Genomic DNA, 24,756 nt, shown 5'->3' on the forward strand with positions numbered 1-24,756 from the left:
TAACACGGATCCTACACCTGATAGTTTAGACAATCCATTAGTGACCACTGGGTTACAACAATTCCCGCAAAGTGTCTTGCCCAAAGACATACATACCCCCACAACCGTATCAACAAAGAGCCTTGACCCATGACCTTTAGGCGCGCTAGCCAACTGTGCTACGTCGCCGGATTGTAAAACAATAAGTCTTGTTTGCTATTGTCCCCACAAAAATCTAATGATTCTGTAGATTCGCAGACATGGGCATATATTGTTCTGCTGTACACTAAGCTGATTGCTGCTAGTATTAATCGCCAACGTAAAGTAACCTGTTAAATCGCACTGTACGCTGAAAATCAGTCAAAATACTAATTTACTCCACATAAATTCTCAATTTTTACCGGATATATATTAGAACATATTATATTTTAAATGTTAAAACAACTGCTATACGTATTTTCTAGCACTGTATTTCTTAAAAACAACTGAATCGAACTAGCAACGACATAATCATTCGCGCAAAGCATTTAAACACACGCGCGACATGGCCGCCTCCCATTGGTCGAGAGATTGCACACAGCTGTTTAATTGTGCATCCATCCGTTACATATTCGCCGCTGTTTTTTTTTAATTTTTACCCGTTCTGTATTTAACAACAAGGTATATTGTGAAAAGAGTTGTATTGAAACGTTTTCAATTAGCTGTCATCGGCATTAAAAATACACAATAAATCAATTGATGCAATATGCACCAAAATGTTAGAGATAGCATTAATGCCGCACCGCGGGTTGCAAAATAAAAAAAAACGATTACAACAATACAAGTATAGTACCGTGAACATAGGAACATAACATATGCGCCTGTAAGTAGGCACGACGATAACACAAAAGCCTTTTCACATTTCAAGAGAAACTTGAACTTTCAAAATACCAAGAGATGCTGGGGACTGTAAGGCATCTTATCAGCACCAACACTTGTAACAGCGCAAACAAAGGCAACAACAAATAATAAAAGCGTCTTAAAATCTATTTACTGGTAATCATTACATATTATAAACGCACGATAAATTGAAAAAATAGAACAACTTTATAGTTAAAAACGGGCGCATAATTAAGAAGGGAAACGTAGGTAGAAAGGTAGCTAATATGTAATAAGCGCAGGCCAGGGCTCAACCCGTAAGTGCTGTATAAAAAGTGTATACAAAACGATAATATAGCTGTACCGCATAAACATAAAAATGGCGGTAAGACACGCGAATGCTGAATTAATACATCGTAAAACGCTACTTGGTATGTATCATCGTATCTTTGAAGTACAAGAAGTTTTACTGTCGTTTTTTCACCCTCTTGTACTTCACCTCTTTGATCCTCACAGTGAACCGATTTGCCTTGTGTCTTATTCCAAAGCATGCCAAGCTTTTTTGGCGTCGTATATTGAAGGATTCCACAAGAAGTGGCGATTGAGGTAAGATGGCACTTTATCACCGGCTTTTGGAACAGGTGGCACAGCATGCCTTGCGGAAGTAAGCTCGGTTACAATAATGGAACTGTAGAACCAACGGGCAGTATGCCACACTAGGGTCATCAATACATCGACCAGCAGCAGGGGCACGAACCGGGGATCGAACACAGCTTGGTGAACTACTTGAGCAAGATACCGTCGTCTTCGGTTTCTTATTACGAGAGCAGGTGTTGGAAGCTCTGTTGGTGACTGGGTCAATACACACAACTCTTCGTCGTTTCGTACCTCGGCCACAAGTCGCGGAACACTGTAGAATAAAGTTTGTTAAATCCCATGTTCTAAACGTCACTTTTAATGTTAGACCTTATTAAAAAACATTCGTTCAATTTACCTGTCCCCATTTGTAAGTGACCCATTTCGCTCTGCATGCTCTGCCCATGCAGTGTGCCTTCACTGACGGCTTTTGGTTGACGTCACATTGGCTGTCATCATAAGTTTCGTCACCATTCGCTGATGCACACGTGACCACTCGTGTTTTCCACCCGGCACCGCACGAAGGGTTGCACTATAAAATATAAATGTTTAATTTCTTGCTCTTAAAAGTGTACAGTAGGGTAGTAAACTATAACATTTACATATTTATATATTTATATACCCTTGGCCCTTAAAATGCGTCTTAACTGTTCAAAACACGACCAGGAATTTGAGATTTAGGTGCTAACTGTACTCTATCTTACCCCACCCTAAAAGGGTACTATATATATATATATTGTATCATTTACTTACCCGTGACCAATCTCCTGTATGCCATCGAGCAGGGCAAGCCTCAGTACCGCATGAACCGGTGGACCAGGGTTTCCTGTCTGTGCAGTATCTATCATCAACCACCTCGTCCTCGGTTTGTGTGATGGCACGCATACAGACCACGGTACGAACGTGGTGGCCGCCGTCACATGAACGACTGCATTGTCCCCACGACCCGGTTATCCATCTGCGAAGAATGTAAAAGTTTACGTCTGGCTGTCATTATCTCGGTATAAGCATGTACTCGTTCATATGCCAAGTATAACTCACCGTGCGGGGCAAGGCTCGGCGTTGCATGTCTGTACTTGCTCGGATGGCATCGTGTCAGAGTTACAATAGCTGTGTTGTACAACTGTATCATCATCAACTCTTCTGCATTCAATAGGTCGTCGCTGTGTTCCACCGGCACATGATGCTGTACACGGACTCCAGTCGCCATGACTCCATAAAAACGCAGATTCAGCGCCAGCACTACCTTCACGTTCAACACGGACATTGTATTCATATCTTAACCCTCTGTTTGGTTCTTGAAGAAGCATCTGTTGACAATGGGTGTAATTAAATTCATTGCTTTTGGTGCGATAAAAATAACCGTTTTTACGTAATATTTGCATTAAATTTTAAAACTATGTTTTTTATAAAATGTTATTAAAAAAAGTTATGACAAATTTTTCAAAAATCCAAAATAGTTTCATTTAATGTATCTTACCATGACGACAAGGTCTTCAGTGGTTGGCCCAAGTGCTTGTAGCGACTCCGGTTCTCCAGCTGGTCGTTTGTACGAAAAGGTGGTTCCGGCAATGTCGAATTTTCGTGGCCAGTCAATCGCCCAACCACCGTTAATGTATTCGTCTCCGCGAGTATTTCTTAAAGCTGAAATATTGGGGATCGTTAAAAACTGCAAGTTTTAGGACATTTTTGAAAAAAAACAGGGGTTTTAAAACTTACCAATATAGTTTTGAACAGAAATTTCTAATTCTTGAATGAAAATGTTAACTGAGCCTTTTGGAATGGTGATTACTTCTTGGTATTCTGTATTAAAAAAACATATGGTATAAAAAGAATGTCGAAAAAAAGAAAAATGCTAGTATTAAAAATACAGCATAGTGTTCTTAGTAAAATATCATTGCGTGGGTAGGCATATACCCGCCCTGACTTTTGACCAAAATTTTAAATAAGCAGATCGAAAAGATTGCCTCGGGCCTAATAGTGCTACGGTTAGGTCATACACCGCTAAATATCATATGATCGAATCGCTTCTAGACAAACGGCTATTGTTACTGGCAAATCCGGACTCTGATATAAACGCGGATCATTAGTTTTCTTCACAGGAATGTAAAAATAGATTTGCCCAATGACTAAGCCGTGGGTCCAACTTCTTAGCTAAACTATAATGAAAACATTGTTAAGAAGATTCACACTTACGTGTTCTAGTGACAGGAAGATTGAAAACACCAGCTTCGGTTCGACAAGTGCTTCCGTCTCCACCGCACACTCGACATTTATCTTCAACAGCATCCGAGTGTAATACGTGGTCACAACCGACGTGCTGTATAAGTACGACCATGTTAATTACACAGTCCGTAATGTGATTGCTACAGCAGTGGTCAAAACACTTACGTGGCATTCGCCGTTGATGCACATGTCAAGAGAATTTGAAAAACATCGTGTACCGTCAATAACTGCTCCGGCTCGTTCAGCATAAAAGCTGTATCCTTCTGGTTTGCAGTTCAATGCGCATGGTTTAACTTGGTAACCTGGGAGATCAAAAAGTAGTGAATTAACATCTAGTACATATGATTTATTAAAAGTTTTTGTTTAAAAAATTGTTTGGATTTTTTTGTTGAAATTGTTGAAAATGATTGTTAAATAATGTGTATGCTATACCTCCATCAAAAGCGATCCAATTCAAATATCTTCCTTGAAACGGCTCAGTGTCAAAACGTGCACATTGCTCTTGTCGGAAGTCACTTTTAGGATTCGGGCACTCCTGTTATAAATTAAACATTGTTATCTCAGAGTTCTGTAACACACTCATCATTAAAAATATAATGAGAACGAAACTAGTCTAATTGGTAAGATATATTTCTAATCATTGTTATTTTTCCTCGTTAAAAGCGTCGATGTTTTAAATCAAATGAAAATAAATTTGCTGCTAATCTCGCAAGCTAACCTGTGTGTTGCACGATCTGTATCTCTTCCGACCACCCAAGCAGTATTTGCCGCCGTGTTCTGGAGCAGGGCTGTCACAACTACGATGGGAAGAACTGACACCAGTCCCACAAGTTCTTGAGCATTCGCCCCATGATGTCCATTCGCCCCATTGACCGTCAACTGAATCAGCACGGTAACCGTATGGCACACAATGTCCACGATAGCACCACTGTTGTAAAAAATGAAGCGTTATTTTAAAAATTCAAACTGTGAGATAGTTAAATATGTAAACGTTGGCTTACCCCTCGGTTAACTTCAGAACAGTTGGTTCCTGTAGCGGCTGGCATGCTGTTTGTGACGCAATATCCGAGTTTACTGATACACCACAATTCTCTGCATACGTCCTGTGAAAAAATGTCGTGTTAAACAAAATCGTCGTGTGTGTTTAAACTGTGAAGAATGGAGCAGTATAAGTACTTGGGTTTTAAATGACGCGACAAATGCCACATCTGTCTAAGGACCTATATAGGTGGGAGCGTGGGGTCATATAGCAAACTCGCGTGTGGAGACTATATTCTCTCCAGCTTTGATTTAATTCCCCACAACTTGTTCAAACACGTCAATCGTTCATTGTGACGTTGAAGCGGCAATAGAACACGGCCACACACATAGAAAGATTGTTTACCGTAAGCAGACCAGGCGGTAAAGGTAGTGGTAAAACACTTCATTGTCCCAACCTTGACCTAGTAAGATCTGGCCCAGTAAAACACGATTGAAAACGCTACTGAAGCCACAATTACGCCCATGATAATAATCTAAGCGCTAAATATACTAAAACCATACAGCTCTTGTAAAATTACAACATTGAGTATACAGTTTTAAGACGACGAATTCACTTACCCCGTATTTACATTGTCTGGACGAGGCACCGTACTGCAGCCTGCATTGTTCGTCAGCATCGTGCAACTGGCCGGGTAACTCCGAAGGAAAGTCAAAATCTCTTTGTGGTGGCGTGTTTAAAAGGCAATCGCCAGATCCGGAACTATTGCAATAAGTTAAGATTAAAAACCCGCAACCAAATAAATATTAAGTTCAGATTAAGTTGAACACTCACTCAAGGTAATCTGTGATGTATTTTTTTGAACAAGAAGACCAACTGAACGGGCTTGTATATTTGGTCAACTGGGGCGACATGATTTGTGAGGGTTCGCCATTCCTGGGCCCACAGTCGTTGTTTGTCCCATCGTGTTCCATGTCAAAGCTGAAACAGAAATAGTTTAGACTTTGAACTCTTTTCCAGGATTGAAAACCCTCGTATATAATACATCTGAAAAGCGATCGCAACGTGACAGGATTAATGTTTGTCAAATACCTGGTAGTTCGCTTTAACTTTTTCGCATTTCCGCCACTCAAAATGAAAGTGATTAATCAGCATCAAACTGAGTCCATAACTGACTAGACCACCCGCGTTTTTTAAACATCTTGGTGCATGGGTAAACATGCCGAGGTTAACCGAACAGGGTGACCAATTATTCGTGCAACCGCTTGACTTAACGTGCTGGCTGTGACGTCAATCGCGTATCCAATGAATGCAGATAGACCATCAGAGATTACCGGCCAAACATACTAAATTCGCAATCTGAGATGTCCCAACGTAGCACTATCCCGTTATGGTTAAACGATTAAACTCAACACTGACTGTTTCGAAAAAAGTTTAAAAGAACGCGGCCCTGAATGTTGCCCTTGCTTCGGTTTCCTACACAGACAGTGTTTTCGCGGCAAAGCGTTAATAAGGCAAGTCGATCGACACTTTTCCGATTACTTTGCGTTCGGTGTTGAACTTGTATGCTCTTCTATGCGAAAAATGGTAAACCGTACTTTCCACATTAATTAACACAACTTCCCAATCGACTGCCCGATACACCATTGATCAGACGTAATTACAAGTATACGCTTTACAATTTTCGGCTTTATTACTTAAAGTGCCAACACGAGCACTTGGATTCGGATATTGTTTCGACGAAATCTTCCTAACCATTTAAAAGGCGATCACGAATAAAGAAGAAAAGGAAGCCGTTTGAGGGCCAACTATGTCAAGAGCATGTGTTATACTTAGCACGGTATGAGTTGCAACTGTTGCATCTTAGGACAAAGTAGAAAACATTCTCATTACTATTTTTTAAAACGCCGCGACAACTGTACCGTACCACGAAACATATAATCTGGTATTAATCAAGAAACCGCAGCCAAACCTTAAAGCGGATGAGAACTCGGTAATTAGTAAAGTGTCGCAGACAAGGAGCCATTGCGCTGAGTAGCGACTATTGAATTCATATAGTTCATCAATGTAACTTACTTGTGCCCGATTTCATGTGCAATAGTAAATGCTGAAGCCAAGCCAGTATCTTGGTTGATATTGCAGCTTCTTTCGTTTTCGCAAATCCCGCCAACGTTTGCCATTCCTGGAACAAAACAGAATACTTCATCATATGTTCCCAGTATCAGACCTTAACAAAATTCCAGCTATTTGGCTGAGAGCTGAAAACCGCGGTTAGGCGTTGGTGCGTAACGAACCCTTCATGAAGGCTTTGTTTTTGTAAAGTCAAAGCTCGCCGAGCCGACAAAAGAGGTTGTGTATCCATAAGATCGAGCCTATATCAATATTTCTCGCTTTGATGTCATTCTATTTAACTGTTTACGTAGGTTCCAAATACACAAGCTTAAACGATGAAAGATCCGGCGCCAGAAAAAGATGTCGGCAAAGAATAGCCGATTGTCTCGTAAAAGAGGTAATTGTCCTCATCGATCTTACAAAGCATATTATAAAATAATCAAATATATTTTCTTTTGATCTGTATGATTTCACGCCGACTGGGGACGTTTTTATATCTTTAATGCGTAATAACTCAAAATAGATTGCGAAGAAATCAATTTTAATGATTTCTTTACAAAATTAAAATAAGTATGTTTATTGTTAAATTTAAAAGTAAGGAATATGTGGTATAGTTACGGTACTTACCAAGCGTTGCACATGGGGCGAAATCGTTCGCACAAATATTGTTTCTGCAAAAAAGAGACCACATTAGCCATAAATCAGGAACGGAATTTCATTGGTTATTCTATTTAATTGAGAAATTGATGTTGTTTGTCTCGCGGAGGTTTACCAAGGTACGTCAAGGTCTTTAGGCATTCCACCTTAATTTACGTTTCAGTGACTCATTTAGCGCAGCAGCAAATAACAAGGCTGATGTATTACGAGCAACCGCTTGCAGAACAACTATGCGTTGTAATGTTGGCGAATAGCTCGAACATTTAATACTCCCATACATGGTTTATAACGTGATGATACCTAAAATTAAATAGCATTTCTTTAGAGGAAAGCCAGATCGCGAAATTCCTCCTTACACGTTTGCCAAAAAGGAATTCCACGCAATTTTAGACGGGCGGGCAAAGTAAATATGACACCAGACAGAGATGATATCATCATCATTTGCTTTGGTTACAACAAACTATATTCTAATTTTTGTTTTACTCTGGCATACGTTGATGTTAACTGGACATAACGGACAAATATAATGGAACTTTTTTATTGTCGTCGCTGAAGAATAAACTTCATCTAATATTGTAATCATAGGGCGTTGCGCACGCCAGGTGCGAATACAAGTTACGTGTGGTTGAAACTTAATATGGTAAAGGCATATTGTGAAAGCGATGGTGCCGCAGGAGATGGTCTTAATATTCCTACTTTCCGACCCCTGTTCGCCGCACAGGGTGTAATAATATGACCGCAAACCCATAACTGCCACTATCAAATTAGCACGTACAGAACTTGTTACACTATGTTCTATTTTCACGCGTTTTGGGGGCGGGGGACAAGGGGCCCGCCGGTGTGGTAACGGGTAACTGTTGGCGCTTCTCACGATGATACCGGTGAATCGTCACCTGAATCGGAAGACCCTCGTCACGCTTGAATAAACCAGGACAACTTATGGCTGGGTAGCTATTTACACAAATGACGTAATCGACCTTGTGATCGTTATCTTGAAATTGGAGAGCAAGTTGTAAAGATAAGCATCCAAAATCAATACATGATGCCGCTTGATATTTCTACATCATAATAAACAGCACTTTTGTCTGGCAAAAACTTTTACGCAATCGAATGAAAATATACAAGCGTATTTTATTGCTATCAGCGAATTAAATAAAATCCCAAGATTCAGACTGTTGTAAATTTATTCGTGTCGCAGTACGTGTATTTCGTTTGCTTTGCACGCAATCGTATATAAACGCCAAGTCGGAATGTTTACCCTATAAAACAGACAAAGATGTGTATAAATCCATAACTGTTGGATTGTTCCAAGCTGTTCCTCTAACATTGCTATAGGCTTATAAGAACGAACGTGCTTTTTGACGTCTGTGGGGCTCTAATTGGGACTTTCGGCAAATAACTACAGGCGACAAAGGCAAATATATTAAGTGGTTGAGTCAACGTATTAAATAAAATGTTTGCTGTCTGTGGTATTGTTCCACGCCGCTTGTCCGCATTCAAATACAAGGTTAGGAACAAAATACTCACCCAGTAAGTAAGACAGCGTTGTCGTGATGGGCAAGTCCGCTGTCCGACGAATCTCCAGTGGAGTTAATGTTAACACCCGCTTGCCATTCGCAGAAACTGTTGAGTGTGTTCCCGGCATGGGTACTTATCTCCAAGTTGGGCTGCATATCAAATAGTGACTAAGCATAAGCAAGCAATTACACATTGTGCAAGTTTACATTTGCTAAACAATTATAAAGAACGTTCATTAGTGTAGGGTTATTAACAGTCCATACATGACATACAAGGGCAAACGAAGATATGCGAATACGTGACGCAATGCTAGAACTCAGCTGGGTAAGCAGCTTAAGTAACAAAACTAACTAGTGGGAAAACTTGCGCGCGCGAAAATCCCATTCCCATGATCTCATCGCTAAAAGAGCTACTGCGTTTAACCGTTTCCTATCATGCATATCGAGACAACCGGTCCGAAAAAGCTTTGTAATGTCGAATTGGGGTTACGTAGCCGGTTCGACCAGCTTTCGTGTTAAGTGCTTTTTTCGAATCGAGTGACAAACCATAGAAGTTTTCTATAAACATTACGAAGAACTCTCGTTAACCTGTGATTTCAGTGACACTCGATGCGACAGTGGTTAGGCAACTGGATATTTTCACACTGGGGGATGCGATGCACGCTACACACGACACTGCAGTAGTAGATAAAAATCAAGTGCATACTTTAAAGTTTGATAAGCGTTACGTGTGTAGTCACCGAGTTGCTAACCAATGGTTGATGATCAATGCTCGTCATTGACGTCTGCTAATGACTAACTATCACGCGGATAGTAGACCAAGAGATCGTTATCTTGCCCGTAGTGACGACTTGCGTGGGAAGTCGTCAAGATATGTTATGATACTGTTACTTTCCGACGGATCTAGCAACAAGTGAGCTTTGCACTGGCGAATCGTAATTTCTTCCTTACAAGGAGCGACGCGTTATCAACCGGAATTCACCAGACGATTAATTCTGTCATGATCATAACCTTACCGATAACACAGATTTGACATTCTCAGTAAACAGCGGTTTCAGACAAATAGCAGTAAACAGACTATTCGAGGTCAAAACTGCACCGCGAAATTAGGTGGCGAACGTGTGGACATTTAAAGTAACGAGAAAAGTTTGCTAATGAAGTAACTATCAACGTCAAGCAAAGTCGGCGACCACAGCGGCACGACCCGATCAGCCAATGTTGCCATAGTGTAAATATAGTTGCCGGTGACGCCTGCTTACTCGTGGATCGTTTCTGTATTTGGTAATGAAGCAGCATGCGGATTCTTACCTGATCCTCTGTGAGGATTATAACTCTTGTGATGATAATGTTGATTGCGTTCCCGATGCTTGCGTCGTGGTAAAAACTAGCAACCTAAAAGTATTTCAATAATTAATCAGTTCAAACCATTCCATACAAGGCATGTGGTGTCTTTCTTACAATGTTCATGATGGTCAAGATGTATTTTTCCAACTCTTGCTTCCCGTGAGTTACCATCATCATTTTATCAGCGACTACCATAGTTTCAACATTCCTTTCAGTGCTGATGGATCTCTTCCCTCGACTCTTCGCGACATCTTCTTCATTTGTCACTTCCTCGGTCGAATCTTCCTCCAAACCCCGACGGCGACCAGCGCTGGTTCGGTGGTTTGATAAAGATTCAAAGTCCAAGTCTTCAAACTGTTTCTTATGATGATGCGATCTGTGGCTTGACGAGGATTCTTCTTTGGGTGCTTTTTCTTGTTTACTTTTTAAATCGACTTCTGCAATCAAATGTCCGATTTTACTTGACCGACTTAATTTATTAATCACTTTATTTGGTTCAAAAGTTTACCTGCATTTCCACAATGACCAAGCTCGTCATCGTTTTCAGTTTTTTCCATCAACCTCCGGATTGCGGATCTCTTGACGATTACATGAGGATGACCTTCTTCAACTTCTTGAGGTGAAGCTGTTGTGGAAAATTCTGACGACGTTGAGTTACTCGTGTGATTCCATTTGGGTTCAATGAAAAAAGTATCGTCGTCTTTCGTAATCAAACCTTGCTGCAAAGTCGAAGCGGTTAAAATCTCTGCAAACTAATATTCAAAACATTCCACTTACCATTCCGTTGCAAAGACTGAGTGCGACTTTTGAGAAACTATTATGGTTATGGATTACTCCAACATAATGGCATTCTTCCAGCTTAGTATGCCTCGAACGGATCTTTCCTGCCCTTGATCGTTCCTCTACGACAAAGTTTTTCGAGACAAGTTTGTAATTTCTTGTTAGTCGAAGCTTGGCTCCAGACAGCGGTGAACCGGGAGCTTCCCCGAGATCGTAAAATACTTCGTGGTTGCCATCTGCAGTGGCAGCCGCTGCGTCCAGCGTGTCTAGAACGTTAGTAGCTTCGACACTGCGTCGTTTACGTAGTTTTCCACCGGACCTTGATGAAATTGGGTCGAGTGTCGCGAATTCAATAAAGCCACCGTTCCTGTCGATTCTTTGCGGTCGAATCGTGTGGATGGTCGCCTCGCTTGATGCTTTACTTAATTCTTCAAAGTTTCTTAATAAAAGTTCTGTTTTGTTGATGGAAACCCGACGAAGGTACATGGAAGGAAAGAAAAGACAATTAATTAGTGTGGCGGTACATCTATCTCATGTGGTTTGGGTGAATTGATGTTAAATTTACCAGAGGACAATTAACTACGCGAGCCAGGAGCCACAGGGCTTTGTCAATTAAATAAAAAATGTTAACGCTTCAGTGGTTCTCTAAAGAGCAGCGTGGTGCGGTTTCGAATCTCGGAGACTTCGCGTTTTTTATTAGATTTCGCGTTCCAAGCAAGCAAAGAATATCAAAACTTCATCAAAGCGCATTGCTTGGAAAGGCGAACAAAGAGACACGTCCTAAATAACTTCTTCGCTACAGTTTGTTTATCTTGCAATTTACTTTCTCTTCACTTAAAATTACTTTACTAGCATTATCACGTCTCATAATATGATCACCATGCATTACACTACAACATATTATACTTGTGCTGCATTTTTATAAAACATAGAAGAGTTTAGTCGGCCCATTAATATTACACTGTTAAAACAACACAGCTTTGTTTGGCCCCCGGTTCGCTTGTACGCGTGTTACCGAATCACATATTTGTACAGCAGGGACATAGGCTTGACTAATCTAGAATCTACGCAACGATAGTACAATAGCTTGCATTATAGTAGAACATAGATATCAAAGCGAACACACGAATCTTACCTTGGCGACGTTGTATATGTTTTGATGACAGTGATGCAGACATCTGAAGCAGCGATGCCCCGATAAATAAAATCAAATAAATAACTTGAGAGTTGAATGAAGAAGGAGACATCATAAATAGAATATATTAAATATTAAATAAATAGAGAGTTCGATGCGCTATGACATATGATGAGAAAAATTCTTCGCTTTTTCTTGTTTTCGTTCGTTGATAAATTCTTGTTTCACTCGCAGCAAATATAATATGTCACTTTATTAATAGTAGCAGTTGTTTCAGCTAAATCGCTGCTTTATCAGTTCTGGGTAAACAAGAGTTTAGAAAGTGAACAATCGCATTACCTATGGCGACACAGTGCAAGTATTGTGTAGTCGCGCGAGACCGATTTGCGGTAATCTGCTTTTCAAGATTACGAGTTTGAATTTACTGTTGTAAAACATCCACTGAGTAGGCTTTTACTTTCTCATTCTCTTCTTACGTCAACTGCTATTTTTATCGAAACCGCTGCAGCGTTCGAAGCGCTTTATGTTTTGGAAGTTCCTTCCGGCCGTGCACAATCGTGCTTCATTGTCTACTGTTCTAACGCTTCGGTTGGCGTCTGCCCTCGGCTGCTCGACAGTGAATACGCGGCAACCTCAGATCGAAAACCTTCATAAACAGTCACGTCATTATTATAACGCGCTCCAGTAACGCGGGGCCTTGTGAGACTAATGATTCGGAACGATCTATAAACTTTACCGGAATGGGCAAGTTCCATCGAGATAAACCTTAAAATCACAAACTAATTCATGCTGAGAATCTTTCAAACTTTTGATTGAACGTTTCTGCCTAAGAACTCTATGTACTTGCCGACAGCGTAGAATTACTCCGATGCGCTCTTCAGTTTCCCAAGCGAACTGAATACGTTCTTACGAACAGCAAACCATCGACATTACTTTTATAAAACAAATATTTACCAACAGTTTAAAACGAACAAATGCCAAGTGTGCAATCTCAATTGCTACAGCTCGTAATAGAACCCGAATAATTGAAAGGTTGTAATTTAACTGCTGGCTACTACGCTGGCTATGTTCTTGCCAGTTTGAACAAACGCGTCGCAAGTTATACTCAGTTGCGTTTTTTCGCAAAAAGCAAACACGCTCCTTTTTCCCGCTGGTCTCTCTCGTACTATTTCGGAGATTACTAAATTTCTAAAAACATTCAGCATTTTTTTCGCTGGGTAGATTTTAAAAACTACTAACGGTAGACACAGCGTCTATAGAATAAAAGGTTTTAATACATTTGTTCAACAAACAAAGTAATAAAGTACTGTGGTAAATAATAGACCTTGACCTGGCTGTACCCATATACACGCCAAAGCCAAATATTTCTTCGTATAATATCCGCTCGTATATTCAGGTATAACCGATACCCGTTTCTTTTAAACATAAAGCTTAATGTAGGAAATCTCGGTTTAAAACCTGAGTGTCTTCATTTATCGTTTATGAACAAATGCATTATTTCATATTTTATTCAATATAATTATTCATACAACAGACTGCTGTTATTTTTACATTTTTGCGCGGTAGTTTAAAACAATATATAGTATGGTGGGGTAAGATATGACATTTTTACATTATCTTTTTTGTCCCATTCGGTAGTAAACAAAGAATATTTACAGAAACATGACTATATAACCATACCCTCACGACTCTAGTAGCGTTGTTAATTGTTTAGTAGGTGCTAACGGTATCCCATTTTACCCCACAGTACTTATAGCAACTAAGTTCCACGAGACACCTGTACAACTATTGTTTAACAAAGTTGAAACAAGAAACTAAGAAATATCCTCACTAAAAATCAATTCACTGTCGTATTAGTTAACCTAATCTTACACCACATGTAATAAATCTCATCGTACACATAAGTCTGCATATGTGTTGTGCCGCACCAACCCACTGGTCCGTAGTAAACTTGTTTGTGAAGACCTTACCAAAAATTATGAATGGAACTTGCTTGCTGGCAAAACAATATACTAGGCTTCTCAAATTTCATTCTGTTACTGTAAAACAACGGGAATTATGACGCAATACATTCACGTCTGCTCACCTTTTTGACGTTAAGTGTAAAAAGTTCAGAGGTGAAACGCATTAACTCAAGACCTAATCTGTATCTTACCAAACCACAGTAAACACCTTTTCAATTATCTCCAGTCACGTGACACATCAAATCTGATGTGACGTCACCGAAAATTTTCGCAACGTCACTTATTTATCTGGCAAATAACAAATATATTGTTGGTGTTTAAGAAGTACCTGGTACTGGTTTCGTCACACGCCTGTCCTGTTGGAAACGAACGAACCCAGCCAAAATATTCCGGTCGTAGAACCGAAAGCTTACACACAGACAAAGATTGAAATTGAAGAGCATACGCACACCGTGTATATCAGGAAGTCGGTACAATTGCGCGGTCAGGTTCACGCCAGTTTATTCAAACCAAATTGAATGGATAAAGTTGAATGATTTAATTTGATTTGCTTTAAACGCCCCGCGAGTGTGTGCTTTAACAAGGTTAGCGTTATTGAGTTTATCTCGCACTTTACCCTCTCGCTGTTTATATATATTTCCGGGGGTGACATAGCTCAGCGGCGTGATTGAATTGATATAATTTAATTCTAAATATTGGTAAAGTGATTTAAAAATTATCTGTTTTGATGAGTGAAGAAATAGGCCACGCTGTTGCGAAAGAATGTGGGTACTTCGGTACAATAACTTCCGGGTTATTATAGTACATATATACAACGCATGCCTTAGATTAATGGGCAAATAATCCGGGTTTTATCGCTTATATATCCCTAACACAATCTGCGGTAAATTATAAACAGTGAGAAATATCAGGAATAATTTTCTGTAAATCCTGCTGTGATGAAATGGGCATGGGTGGTGAATTTCAAAAGTGATTGTGTGTTTGAATCGACCAAGCATGATAGAGCAGCTTTGCCCCTAATCTGTCCAATTTATCATTTAGTTCAAACCATTGTATAAAATATTGTTAAACATTGGTATTTTAGAACGGAAAAGATGTTTAAGCGAGCGTTACTGCGAAAGATTAGTTCTGTTTTGGAATATAGAGCCGGATAAATCTTTCATTTAACGTTCAATTAAATCAATCAATTCAGATCAACTGCATTCAATTTACAAATAATTTTAAGTGATAAATGACCAGCTATTATAGCTAAGTGATATGTGTGAGAATCGCCTTGTTACTAAGGTACTACAAACTGCCATACATAAAGCCACATTTGGTCACACAATGTGATACTGCTATGTGACCGGAGTACGTTGTTGTTTACTGCTGTACCGGATGAGTTGCAACATTATCAGGTCTTCGCAATCAAAGTTTCATCTGTCGCGCCTGACTCACCGAGAGGCGCTAAATAGTTGACAAATTAATCGACATGTTTTAACGTGTGACGCATATATTTACTTGATCAAGTAGCAGATTTGTGGCAAAATGGCCGTTTTTGCATTAATTACGAAAAAGGTACACACTGCAGTTATATATGATGCAAAACATCGTGTTAAAACTGCAGTCCTGATTCCGTTGCCTTCTTTTGATAGCTTATCGCCAGATAATTGCGTATAGCGATGTGCCCCCTGCCCCCTAAAGAACGAGCACTGGCCTAGGTGCGTAACTTAAGCCACCGTGACCCCGCTTCTTAACCATTTGTTACGTCACAATCTATTTTTACTGACGTAGGACCGAGAACTTTTTTTGTGATGAAACAATCGGAACGATTTAAACCACAGGAAAGAAAGCGACACGCACGTCAAGGTCTAAAAGTTTGAATTAAAACAAACCAACCCCCTAGTTCCAAGACGACACTAGTTAGGTTTTACATTAAAAAATCACAATGTACGTAAAGCAGAAATTGGGTCAAACAACAAATTTAGTAAAATTCACAGCGTGAATTTAAAATACCAAATGCTGACTGTTATTCAGGATTTTATAAAAAAAAAACTAAACTGCGGTCTGATTTTATCAGCTGTAATAGGCTCACCTCACGCGCGGTATAATTTGTTTATCATAAAGTACACCTTACATGAAATCAAAATAAGTAAACTTGAACACGATGAACCAGCCCATTGTACTGTGGCATGTAATCCTCAGTGTCAATTAACCTAACTAAGTTACCTAAGCTCTAACCCTTTCGACTGGATAACATGTGGCAAACCTTTATAATACTATCTGCTTTCAAAGCTATATCTTTGCCGCGCCCCTAGCACAGGCCCATCGTTGCGAATGACATTCGTAACCACTTCAAAGGGGATTCCACATTGACTCACAAACCGCAAAGCTACACCACCGAATTATCACGACTGTAGGCAGATTCTAGTCTCCACTGCAGCTAAGAAGTTTGCTATTACAGAAAGAACTTTCGTATTTTTAAAAGGTTACATTTATTCCACAGTCTTTAAACTGCAATATACGAAGCAGTTGTAACGGCTCAGTGCAGGAAAGATTAAATGTGAGACGAAAAACATTATTAAAGCATGTCCTGGCGACGCCAGCGATTTTCGTTTATTTTACCCCGGAAGTTTATACATTATAGGACGCCTCGGGTCAAGTTGAAATATTAACAGCCCGAAATGAATTATCGCTTAAAGCACTTAAACTGTCACATTACATTCTGCTGAGCAGCAAATCAAGGGAACGGTGCTAATATCAAGTAAAGTCTTAAGTAGGATTTACCCAATGTGTGATGTTATTTGCCACCCTGCAAGCTGAAGTCCCAAGAATGTATGTCTTTCACTGTGAAACACCACTTACCACACGTACGCATTTTTAAATTTACGTTACAGATTGTTGTTGCTTGTCTGATGTTTCACTTTTGCAGCGATATGACGTTAGCCGACCCATATCGCGATTTATACGTAAGCTGCTGTGCCGATCTTAAACCGATATGGCTTTCACTTTATACGGGTATTGGCAAGTGGTTTGTGCATAAGTCGACAGGACTGGAGAAATTGCCTGGCGCCGGTTGTTATTCCGGGTTTGCTAAATGCCGTTTAAGTACATATGAGCGTTTTAAAACTAAGGGAATTGTTTCTCGCAACACGGTTTGCGTGGTTTGCAGTTCACTGATTCATATAGTTTCTGTTGTAGCTTTACGGATTCCCACCGCGGAAGTTTAACTATGTTGTTGCAAAACATAATATCTCTGACAGCACACTGCGCAAATATTTTGTCTTGGGTTGACATGTGGACATGGTTTTCCAGCTAATCTTTAGGTAGTGGAACTTGGTTCAAAACATCCGTGCAGCAAATGAATGCAGCATTTGAATTCTCTGTTCCTAACGCAGGGCTATTGTTTTAAATATAGGATGGGGAAAGATGGGACACCTTTATATTATATTTTCTCGTACATGGTAGTAAACAAGAAATATTTAAAGAATTATAAAGCCTTGTCCCCGCGACTTTCATAGACAGTTGGTAATTGTTTAAAATACGATCAGGATATTTATATATTTTGGACTAAAGGTGTCCCATCTTCCCCCACCCCACTATATATGTCAAATTATTTTGTTTCATCACTTTTCTATTAGCCTGTTTTGCAGGAATGAATGATCATATTTATCTTCCCGTGGCGAGATAAAAATATAAACACTTTCAAAACGCTGCAAGAAAACTTTTACTCACTTAAAATAAAAGTATTTGCCAACACTTGTTTTTATAAAAAAACAGGTATTTGTTGGAACTGTTATTGAGTTACTTACTGTGTAGAAAGCCACACAGAAGACACCTACTGGGTATGTGTACATCAAGATTACTGTTGAACAAATGATACAATCTATACGTGGTGCGTTTATGTACCAAGTGAAATGTTTACTACAAACAAGTTTCACGTCAAGTCACCTCAATTTCCAATGAACATGACATATGGCATTTTTACCAAAAAAAAAAGTACGCACCAAACATTTCTTTTTACCCTGACCTATTAAGGGTTACGAGAACACATGGTTTGTAACATGCGCTCTCGTAAACCTATCTAGTCCATATTTTCCTTTACTTAATCCATGCTATAATTCTGTAAATCCTCTAGTCAAAATTTACAAAATTATATTTTCAAAACTTTGCCTTCCACGCCCGGCATAGTTTTACCGTGCACTGTGACGTCACAGCTCCGTACACAGTCCCTTCTTTGTCTGACCTGACGTAGTTGAGTTCATCGCATAGCAGTCTACATCAAGTTGCTTCCCTTTTGCTGGTTCCGGTCTAAACATAGAAAGTAAACTTGGAAACCTAAACATAGAACTTTTGTTTCAACCTAAATATAAAGTTACGGAACTCCTGACCTTGAATAATTAATATTGCGACGGTGAACTACAGTTCACTCCTTACGTTTCATGGACGTGTCAAAATAGGGGTGACTTCGCAGGTGTGTTCTCATTTATTTAAATCATGCCGGATATACGAGTTTGGGGCGGTCATGACTGAATTCATGAACGTAAATTAAAGAAACCATCAGAGCATTCGTCATAATTAACCTAGACAAATATATGATTTTTTAACCGGATAACTAGCTGTGTAGCATCGCTCAGCCAATGTGTAAACATATTTCATGTAACGGAAGAAACAGACAGTGACTAATATGTACACGAACATGGGAATTTTGTTACGATAACGAGTGTATTAAAAACTAAGTAGCCATTTTTATTGAGAAAGTCGTTTCAATAAATTATGTATTGGTTTTATTTGTAAAAGGTGGTACTTTAAACAAGGTAACTAGGAATTTTGACGCGAAATTCCCATTCGCTTTACTATAGCACTTTCTTGTAGTTCAAATAGCGAACATCCGGTAAAAATGTATTGCGAAATATAGGTAACAATGCTAGTAGACTTTATTTAGTAAGACAAAGTCTAAAGCAGTTTAACCGCTGTAAATTTTGAAGCTGTGTTGTCACATCACGCCGAAATACCGGTCTACGCAGCACCTCTGTTTACGCCCCAGGTTCTGTTGCAACCGGGCCGACCGTGTTGTCCCGTTTAACCGATTTAAAGCTACAGAGTCCTATATTGCCACGGCACATAATCTAGACATGTACCCGTATGACCGACTTCATGATGCAAATGATCCTATTTGGATCGTTTTAATTGTTGTCACTAAACAGTTAATGTACGCAGTATACGGACAATGGCAACTAAAGAAACTTAAACCTATGAACTGAACTAATCCTTGCGTGGAAGTTGTCAAAACACAATGTCTCGTGCGGCGTTACCACATTATCTGGCTTTGGAGCACACATGGTGTCACCGAATATGATCAACTACCAGCGTGTCAACCAAACCCGTCTTCGTAAGTCGTTGACACTTGAATTGTTACATTGACCCTATGACGTCACGTTAAGCTCTGTTTTTGCCAAAGCTGCCCCTGATAAATCAGTGACGTCGTTAAAACTGATCCACGGATTATTAAGGAGAAATAATCGATGAGAGAATTAGTAACGAGGGTGGGTATTCCAGGGAGTATCATACACGTCATATTGGTTAGGTTATCCGACGTTTAAGACGGGCATTTGTAAAACGTGTTACTTACCAGTTCTCGTGGTGACAAATGTTTTAAAATTACTGATGACGTTTTGATCGAAAAAGATCAGCATGTTTGGGGCTCGAATAACACCAGGCTGTTATTATATTAGAAAACAAATAGGATCAAATTTAGAGCTGTATATTCGTTTCTGTTTTAAAAAACAAAAACATTTTCTTCAAACAAAATACAATTGTATACTGATTCTTTTTCTTTAAAGCCCTTTTTATCAACTTTTTTATTCACAAAAACTTTAGGGTTTTTGATCACGAAAACCTTTTTGGATCTGTTTATTTGCGCACTTAAAAATTTTAATTTTTTACACCCTTTTTCAATGCGCACGGTCTGTGCCTCTTTTAGAAAATCGGCAGCACACGCCTGTTGTGCGATGACGTAATGCAACCAAAGGTGACAAAACGCTGTTTCATTCACGGATAAAGGGGATTACAAGTCAAAACTAATCAGCAAAATTCATTAACTTCATGGCTGGTATTAATAGAAGTAATTATCGGATTAAAACTAACCCATGTTATTACAACTGATTACTAGGTTTATGATCTATACTGCTCCCATTACGTCATATCGGACGTAAGATTCCGGCCCATTTGAAAGGTTTACAAAACATGATACTGTCGGTAATAATCAATCTATTGTATTTTACGCTATAGTGATGAATCGAAGGCGTGCTGACACATTTGGTGACTAATGCTGAGGGTAATGCAACAGCGAAATCCGATGACCCAATAAAGAGATTCGTTTCGGAAAACTGAAAGTATAAAGAAACACAGATCTCCAGTGTTTTTATGAGCGCTGGGTTAGCGTAAGGGGTTATGATGCACTAGTAAACTATTTTTATCATGTTCTACAACGCCTTATTACGTAATTCACCACGAGCCTTAGTCGGATCAGAGTTTTAGAGTAAACTTGAGATGCTGTGTGGCGGAACGAGGCTTGTTTACGAATAATTACGTTCTAATCTGCCTTATTTCATCACAATAAAAGTCTTGTCTTCGTGAGAGAATCGGCGAAAAACGTCCTGGCAGACGGGGCGGCTGGCGATAAACATTCCAACTTTTGATAGGAGAAACGTGGTGTTAAGACATAATACGCCATTGTTGTACCGCACTTTAACCCAAGGAAAGCAATTACGTATTCTCCCATAATGAGGATTACAGTAGTGATTGTTTTAAACTGCTCACTTCTGTGCGGGTAGCTGTCGGATTCGAACCACGGCCGTATGTTTACTGAAGCTCTATGTCAAAGATTGCTCACACGCGGAGTTGGCATTGCGCCGGAACAAAGCCTCCTATGATGAAGTGAAGACGAACCTAGGAATCATCATTTGACACCGGTAGAACTACGTGACGTAATCTAGCTATTTGCGGGGCCGAGCGAGCTCGAGGCGACGCTCAGGTCATGCATTCGTTAACAGCGCATTACGCTATCGTCCAGAAACTCCGTAAAAATCGGGCAAACAGTGACTACGAGCCGCAGTTAGACAGATTAAGATATAATCGTATTTATCCAAAAATAATCCCAGGTCAAATTCATGAACAGTACTCTCTCTATGTGAATTACAATGTACGTGACCTATATAGTACTGTGGGGTAAGATGGGACACCTTTAGAAGATAGTATCCAAAAAATATCCTGATCGTGATTTAAACCATTAACATATTCGTGAGAATACGGTTTAATAAATTTTTGAAAGTTCTTTGTTTAATACGAAATGGGACGAGAAAATAAAATGAGAAAGTGTCCCATTTCCCCACCCTACTATATGATGGTCATTTAAATACGCTCACGTGGCGGTTTTAAATTTTACCCAAATTTAAAAGCAACCCCAATCGGCATACATATAAACTGTTTTAAGCACTTAAAATCATAACCATGTGAAATTCCCGTCGACACTCATATAATACACAAAGCGGGACAAAACGCGTATTGTAATAACACAATGTAATAGATTTATCGATGTATAGAAATATGAATTTATCACAAAGTACCCTGTTATATCCCTCCGATCTATACCCCCTGTAATTCAACTTATAATAACTTCCGAATCTATTGTTGAATTCACCACCCATGTATAATGTAAACAACGTTCATACAACCTCGTGTTGACTGAATTGAATAAACTATAGATCAATACACTGGATTTTCTTAGCAATAAAAAAAACGACAAAGGCGCTAATTGTAAAGGATAGAGAAAGAAGTAATATTTATACATTAGCAAATAAAAAAACGATCATTAGGTATTATGATGTACAGTTAAATTTATTTGTTTAATATAAAACGAATTTACTTCATCTTCTGTGTACTATGACGTCACAATGCTTCTTTTATACCTTAAAGTTCAAAATTGGAATAAACTGACACTGGGCGTACGAAAAGTGCAACCGCATCCGTACCGTGTTTGTTCGCTTACAATGGAAAATTTGTACAACACATACACCTGTGACGTAATCATGATGAACCAATTTGCCCCATGGCACGTACCAACATTCCCGCACAGGTTTTACAAGGAATAATTGGATAACAGTGACGTCACAGCACCATTCCTCAATCTTATATGAATACAATTCAAATATGATTTGGTTACTTCATGACGTTTCATATACGATCGTTCAATAATGTTATTCTATACAATTTCGTTGCCACAGCAGGGACCCGCGTCATATTTGTGAGTATTCTGGTTACAATAGAAAGGCCATAAAGAGCATTATCTAAACTTTGAGTGGACTATGACGTACATATGAATAGTAAACATTGAATTAAAACCGGGAAATTATAAATCCAGCATGCGTAGTATGTCAAATGTAAGGCTGTGCTATGATTGATAGGTAAACATGTCTTGTACGTTACAGGGGTATTAATTCCATTCGCAAAGGTCTGTTTCAGATGAAAGCATCTCTAAGACATTGCCAGGTCGAAAGTGTTTTAATTTGTTGACCGTCATCCGAAAGTAAATATTGGAATTGTATGTAGGGGGTGAACGACCGTGGAACGGATGAAGCCCAATCCGCAAACAAGGCCAGCATATTTCTGTATAGACGGGTGTAGCCGAACTCGGCACCTAACCGTGTTTTCTGACGATTTTTTGGCGACTAGGGAAACGTTGATTACACAGTAACGTAGTTTAGCGATTTTAAAATAAGGTAATGGAGAATCTTTATGGACGTTTTCACTTTTTAAACACGCTTAGGCGTTTAATTTGTTTATGCAAGCGCCTAATCGTTTCCTGTACTTAAGGGACAACGGGATTATTTTTTCGCTCTTGACACAGGGTATATGCTACAGGATTTATCCGCGATTATTCAAGTGCGGCGGACAATATACCCGCCTTGGCATATATAGTTTACATCCGCAGTAATGAGTAACGAGCCTGTGAAAATTCAAAACTCTTTTTACGTGGCGGCGTTATTAATCACATTAAACAAATATTTTTTTAATTTAAATGCCCTTAAGTTGACCGCGTGAGGGCGTGAACTGATCCAAATGGTGGTTTGTGACGTCACAGAGGCTATAATCAGCCACACACAATGATGGAAGAGATATTACGCTTCCGATTTATGAATGAAAACCAAGTTCGCTGCGCCAACAATGGTCTTTTGTTGCGTTGTGCCTTGTGTTATATTTGCGCTGTACGAAGGCATGAGGTGTTATAGGGGTGAATGGTCTTGGAAGATAAGAATTTTAAGCCAAGAGTCGGATTTCGAACGTCGTAAATCCGTTTGACGTACACCCGAATCCGAGTCCAATCTGTGCTCGAAATATAACACAAGCTGAACTGGGCTGTACTCTGCGTGTCGATATATATGTGCATATATACAAATCCCTTGTATAACAGTAGTCCTGTCTTACGCGGATATTCTGAGCGCACTTCATAAAACGCTGTGATGGTGCAGGTTCGACATGCACCTGTACATTACACTGGATTTATTGTGTGCTGCATATCTTTGCCAGACAAGTCGTTTATACGCAAACAATCGTCTAATGATGACGAGACAAGTGGGCTATTGTTACGTAGCTCACCGCTAAATGCGATGATGTCACGCCTTCGGAAGTTTAAACGCTCGTTGCATGTGACGCTAATATGCGAACAGAGGGTAAAATCTTCAATTGATTATGACATCACATATAAAAGCGGGGTCAGTTTTAGAGGAAGTCATGCGTAACAGACAATGGAGTTAAAACAACTAAATTCTGTGACAACAAAGAGCATATATACGTAGTACTGGAGAAAATATGCGATGTCATAGTCGTTAACGTCACAAATACATTACTAGATAATAGATAATGATAACACAATTAATACTATGACGTGTATAATTCTATGTTAGGACCTGAGGGACTTTCTTTTCTACATAAAATGTGTTCCTAATACGAAAAACAACCTATGTTTTCTAAATCTGGCATATTTGAAGACAGAAACGTCAAAAACACATGCTCTATTGTGCTTGCCAAATAAGGGTGCGGGGGTACGAAGCAAGCTTAATTGAAAAACAAAAGAACCTATATGGTTGAAGGGGCCTTGTGTGTTAGCTCTCACTACATAATTTGGCAAATTAGATGTCTCGCTACTGTTCTTGCTCTACCGCGCAACCGCACTGTGATTTCAGGTACACAACAAAAGAGAAAGAAGAAATGACCTAAGACGTGTGGTTAGGGGAATTAACAGATTACTGACTTCCGAAGTCAGTTACGTTTACCACATGAAAGAACCCAATATGACGTCATTATGCTGCACAAAGTATTTGTTTCATTGAACGTAACTCGCTTTTTTCGGACCATACTAAATGCTTATGTCACGCAAGGTTGCTGGGTTTGATTGACGTAGGTCTTCAATTCGCCGCTTGACGTTAACCCAGTACATGCACATCGCTACCAGCTACTGTCTTCAGGTAATTTCTTCTTTAATGCTTTGTTTCATTTTAGATCAATCATCGTCGTGACATTAATCTTAAC

The 24,756-nt window shown here is 39.4% G+C and overlaps 1 protein-coding gene across 1 annotated transcript; it reads right to left on the reverse strand.

Moving 5' to 3' along the window:
• Window positions 1-642: 642 nt before the first annotated feature.
• Window positions 643-13,276, reverse strand: LOC149732634 (A disintegrin and metalloproteinase with thrombospondin motifs 6-like). Its single transcript, XM_089882468.1, has 21 exons — window positions 12,224-13,276; window positions 11,086-11,540; window positions 10,817-11,027; window positions 10,423-10,745; window positions 10,273-10,356; window positions 8,975-9,114; window positions 7,418-7,461; window positions 6,755-6,860; window positions 5,513-5,659; window positions 5,299-5,440; window positions 4,701-4,802; window positions 4,418-4,627; window positions 4,132-4,234; window positions 3,865-4,001; window positions 3,670-3,793; window positions 3,193-3,276; window positions 2,954-3,117; window positions 2,515-2,783; window positions 2,227-2,431; window positions 1,832-2,005; window positions 643-1,747 (listed from the first exon to the last, which is right to left on the reverse strand). Exons 1-21 carry the CDS (start codon window positions 12,336-12,338, stop codon window positions 1,460-1,462), a joined length of 3,627 nt encoding a protein of 1,208 aa, XP_089738594.1. The 5' UTR covers window positions 12,339-13,276; the 3' UTR covers window positions 643-1,459.
• Between the last annotated feature and the right edge of the window lie 11,480 nt (window positions 13,277-24,756).

Source organism: Ciona robusta, chromosome 8 (genome assembly GCF_009617815.1).
Source record: "Ciona robusta chromosome 8, ASM961781v2".
Classification (NCBI taxonomy): Eukaryota; Metazoa; Chordata; class Ascidiacea; order Phlebobranchia; family Cionidae; genus Ciona; species Ciona robusta.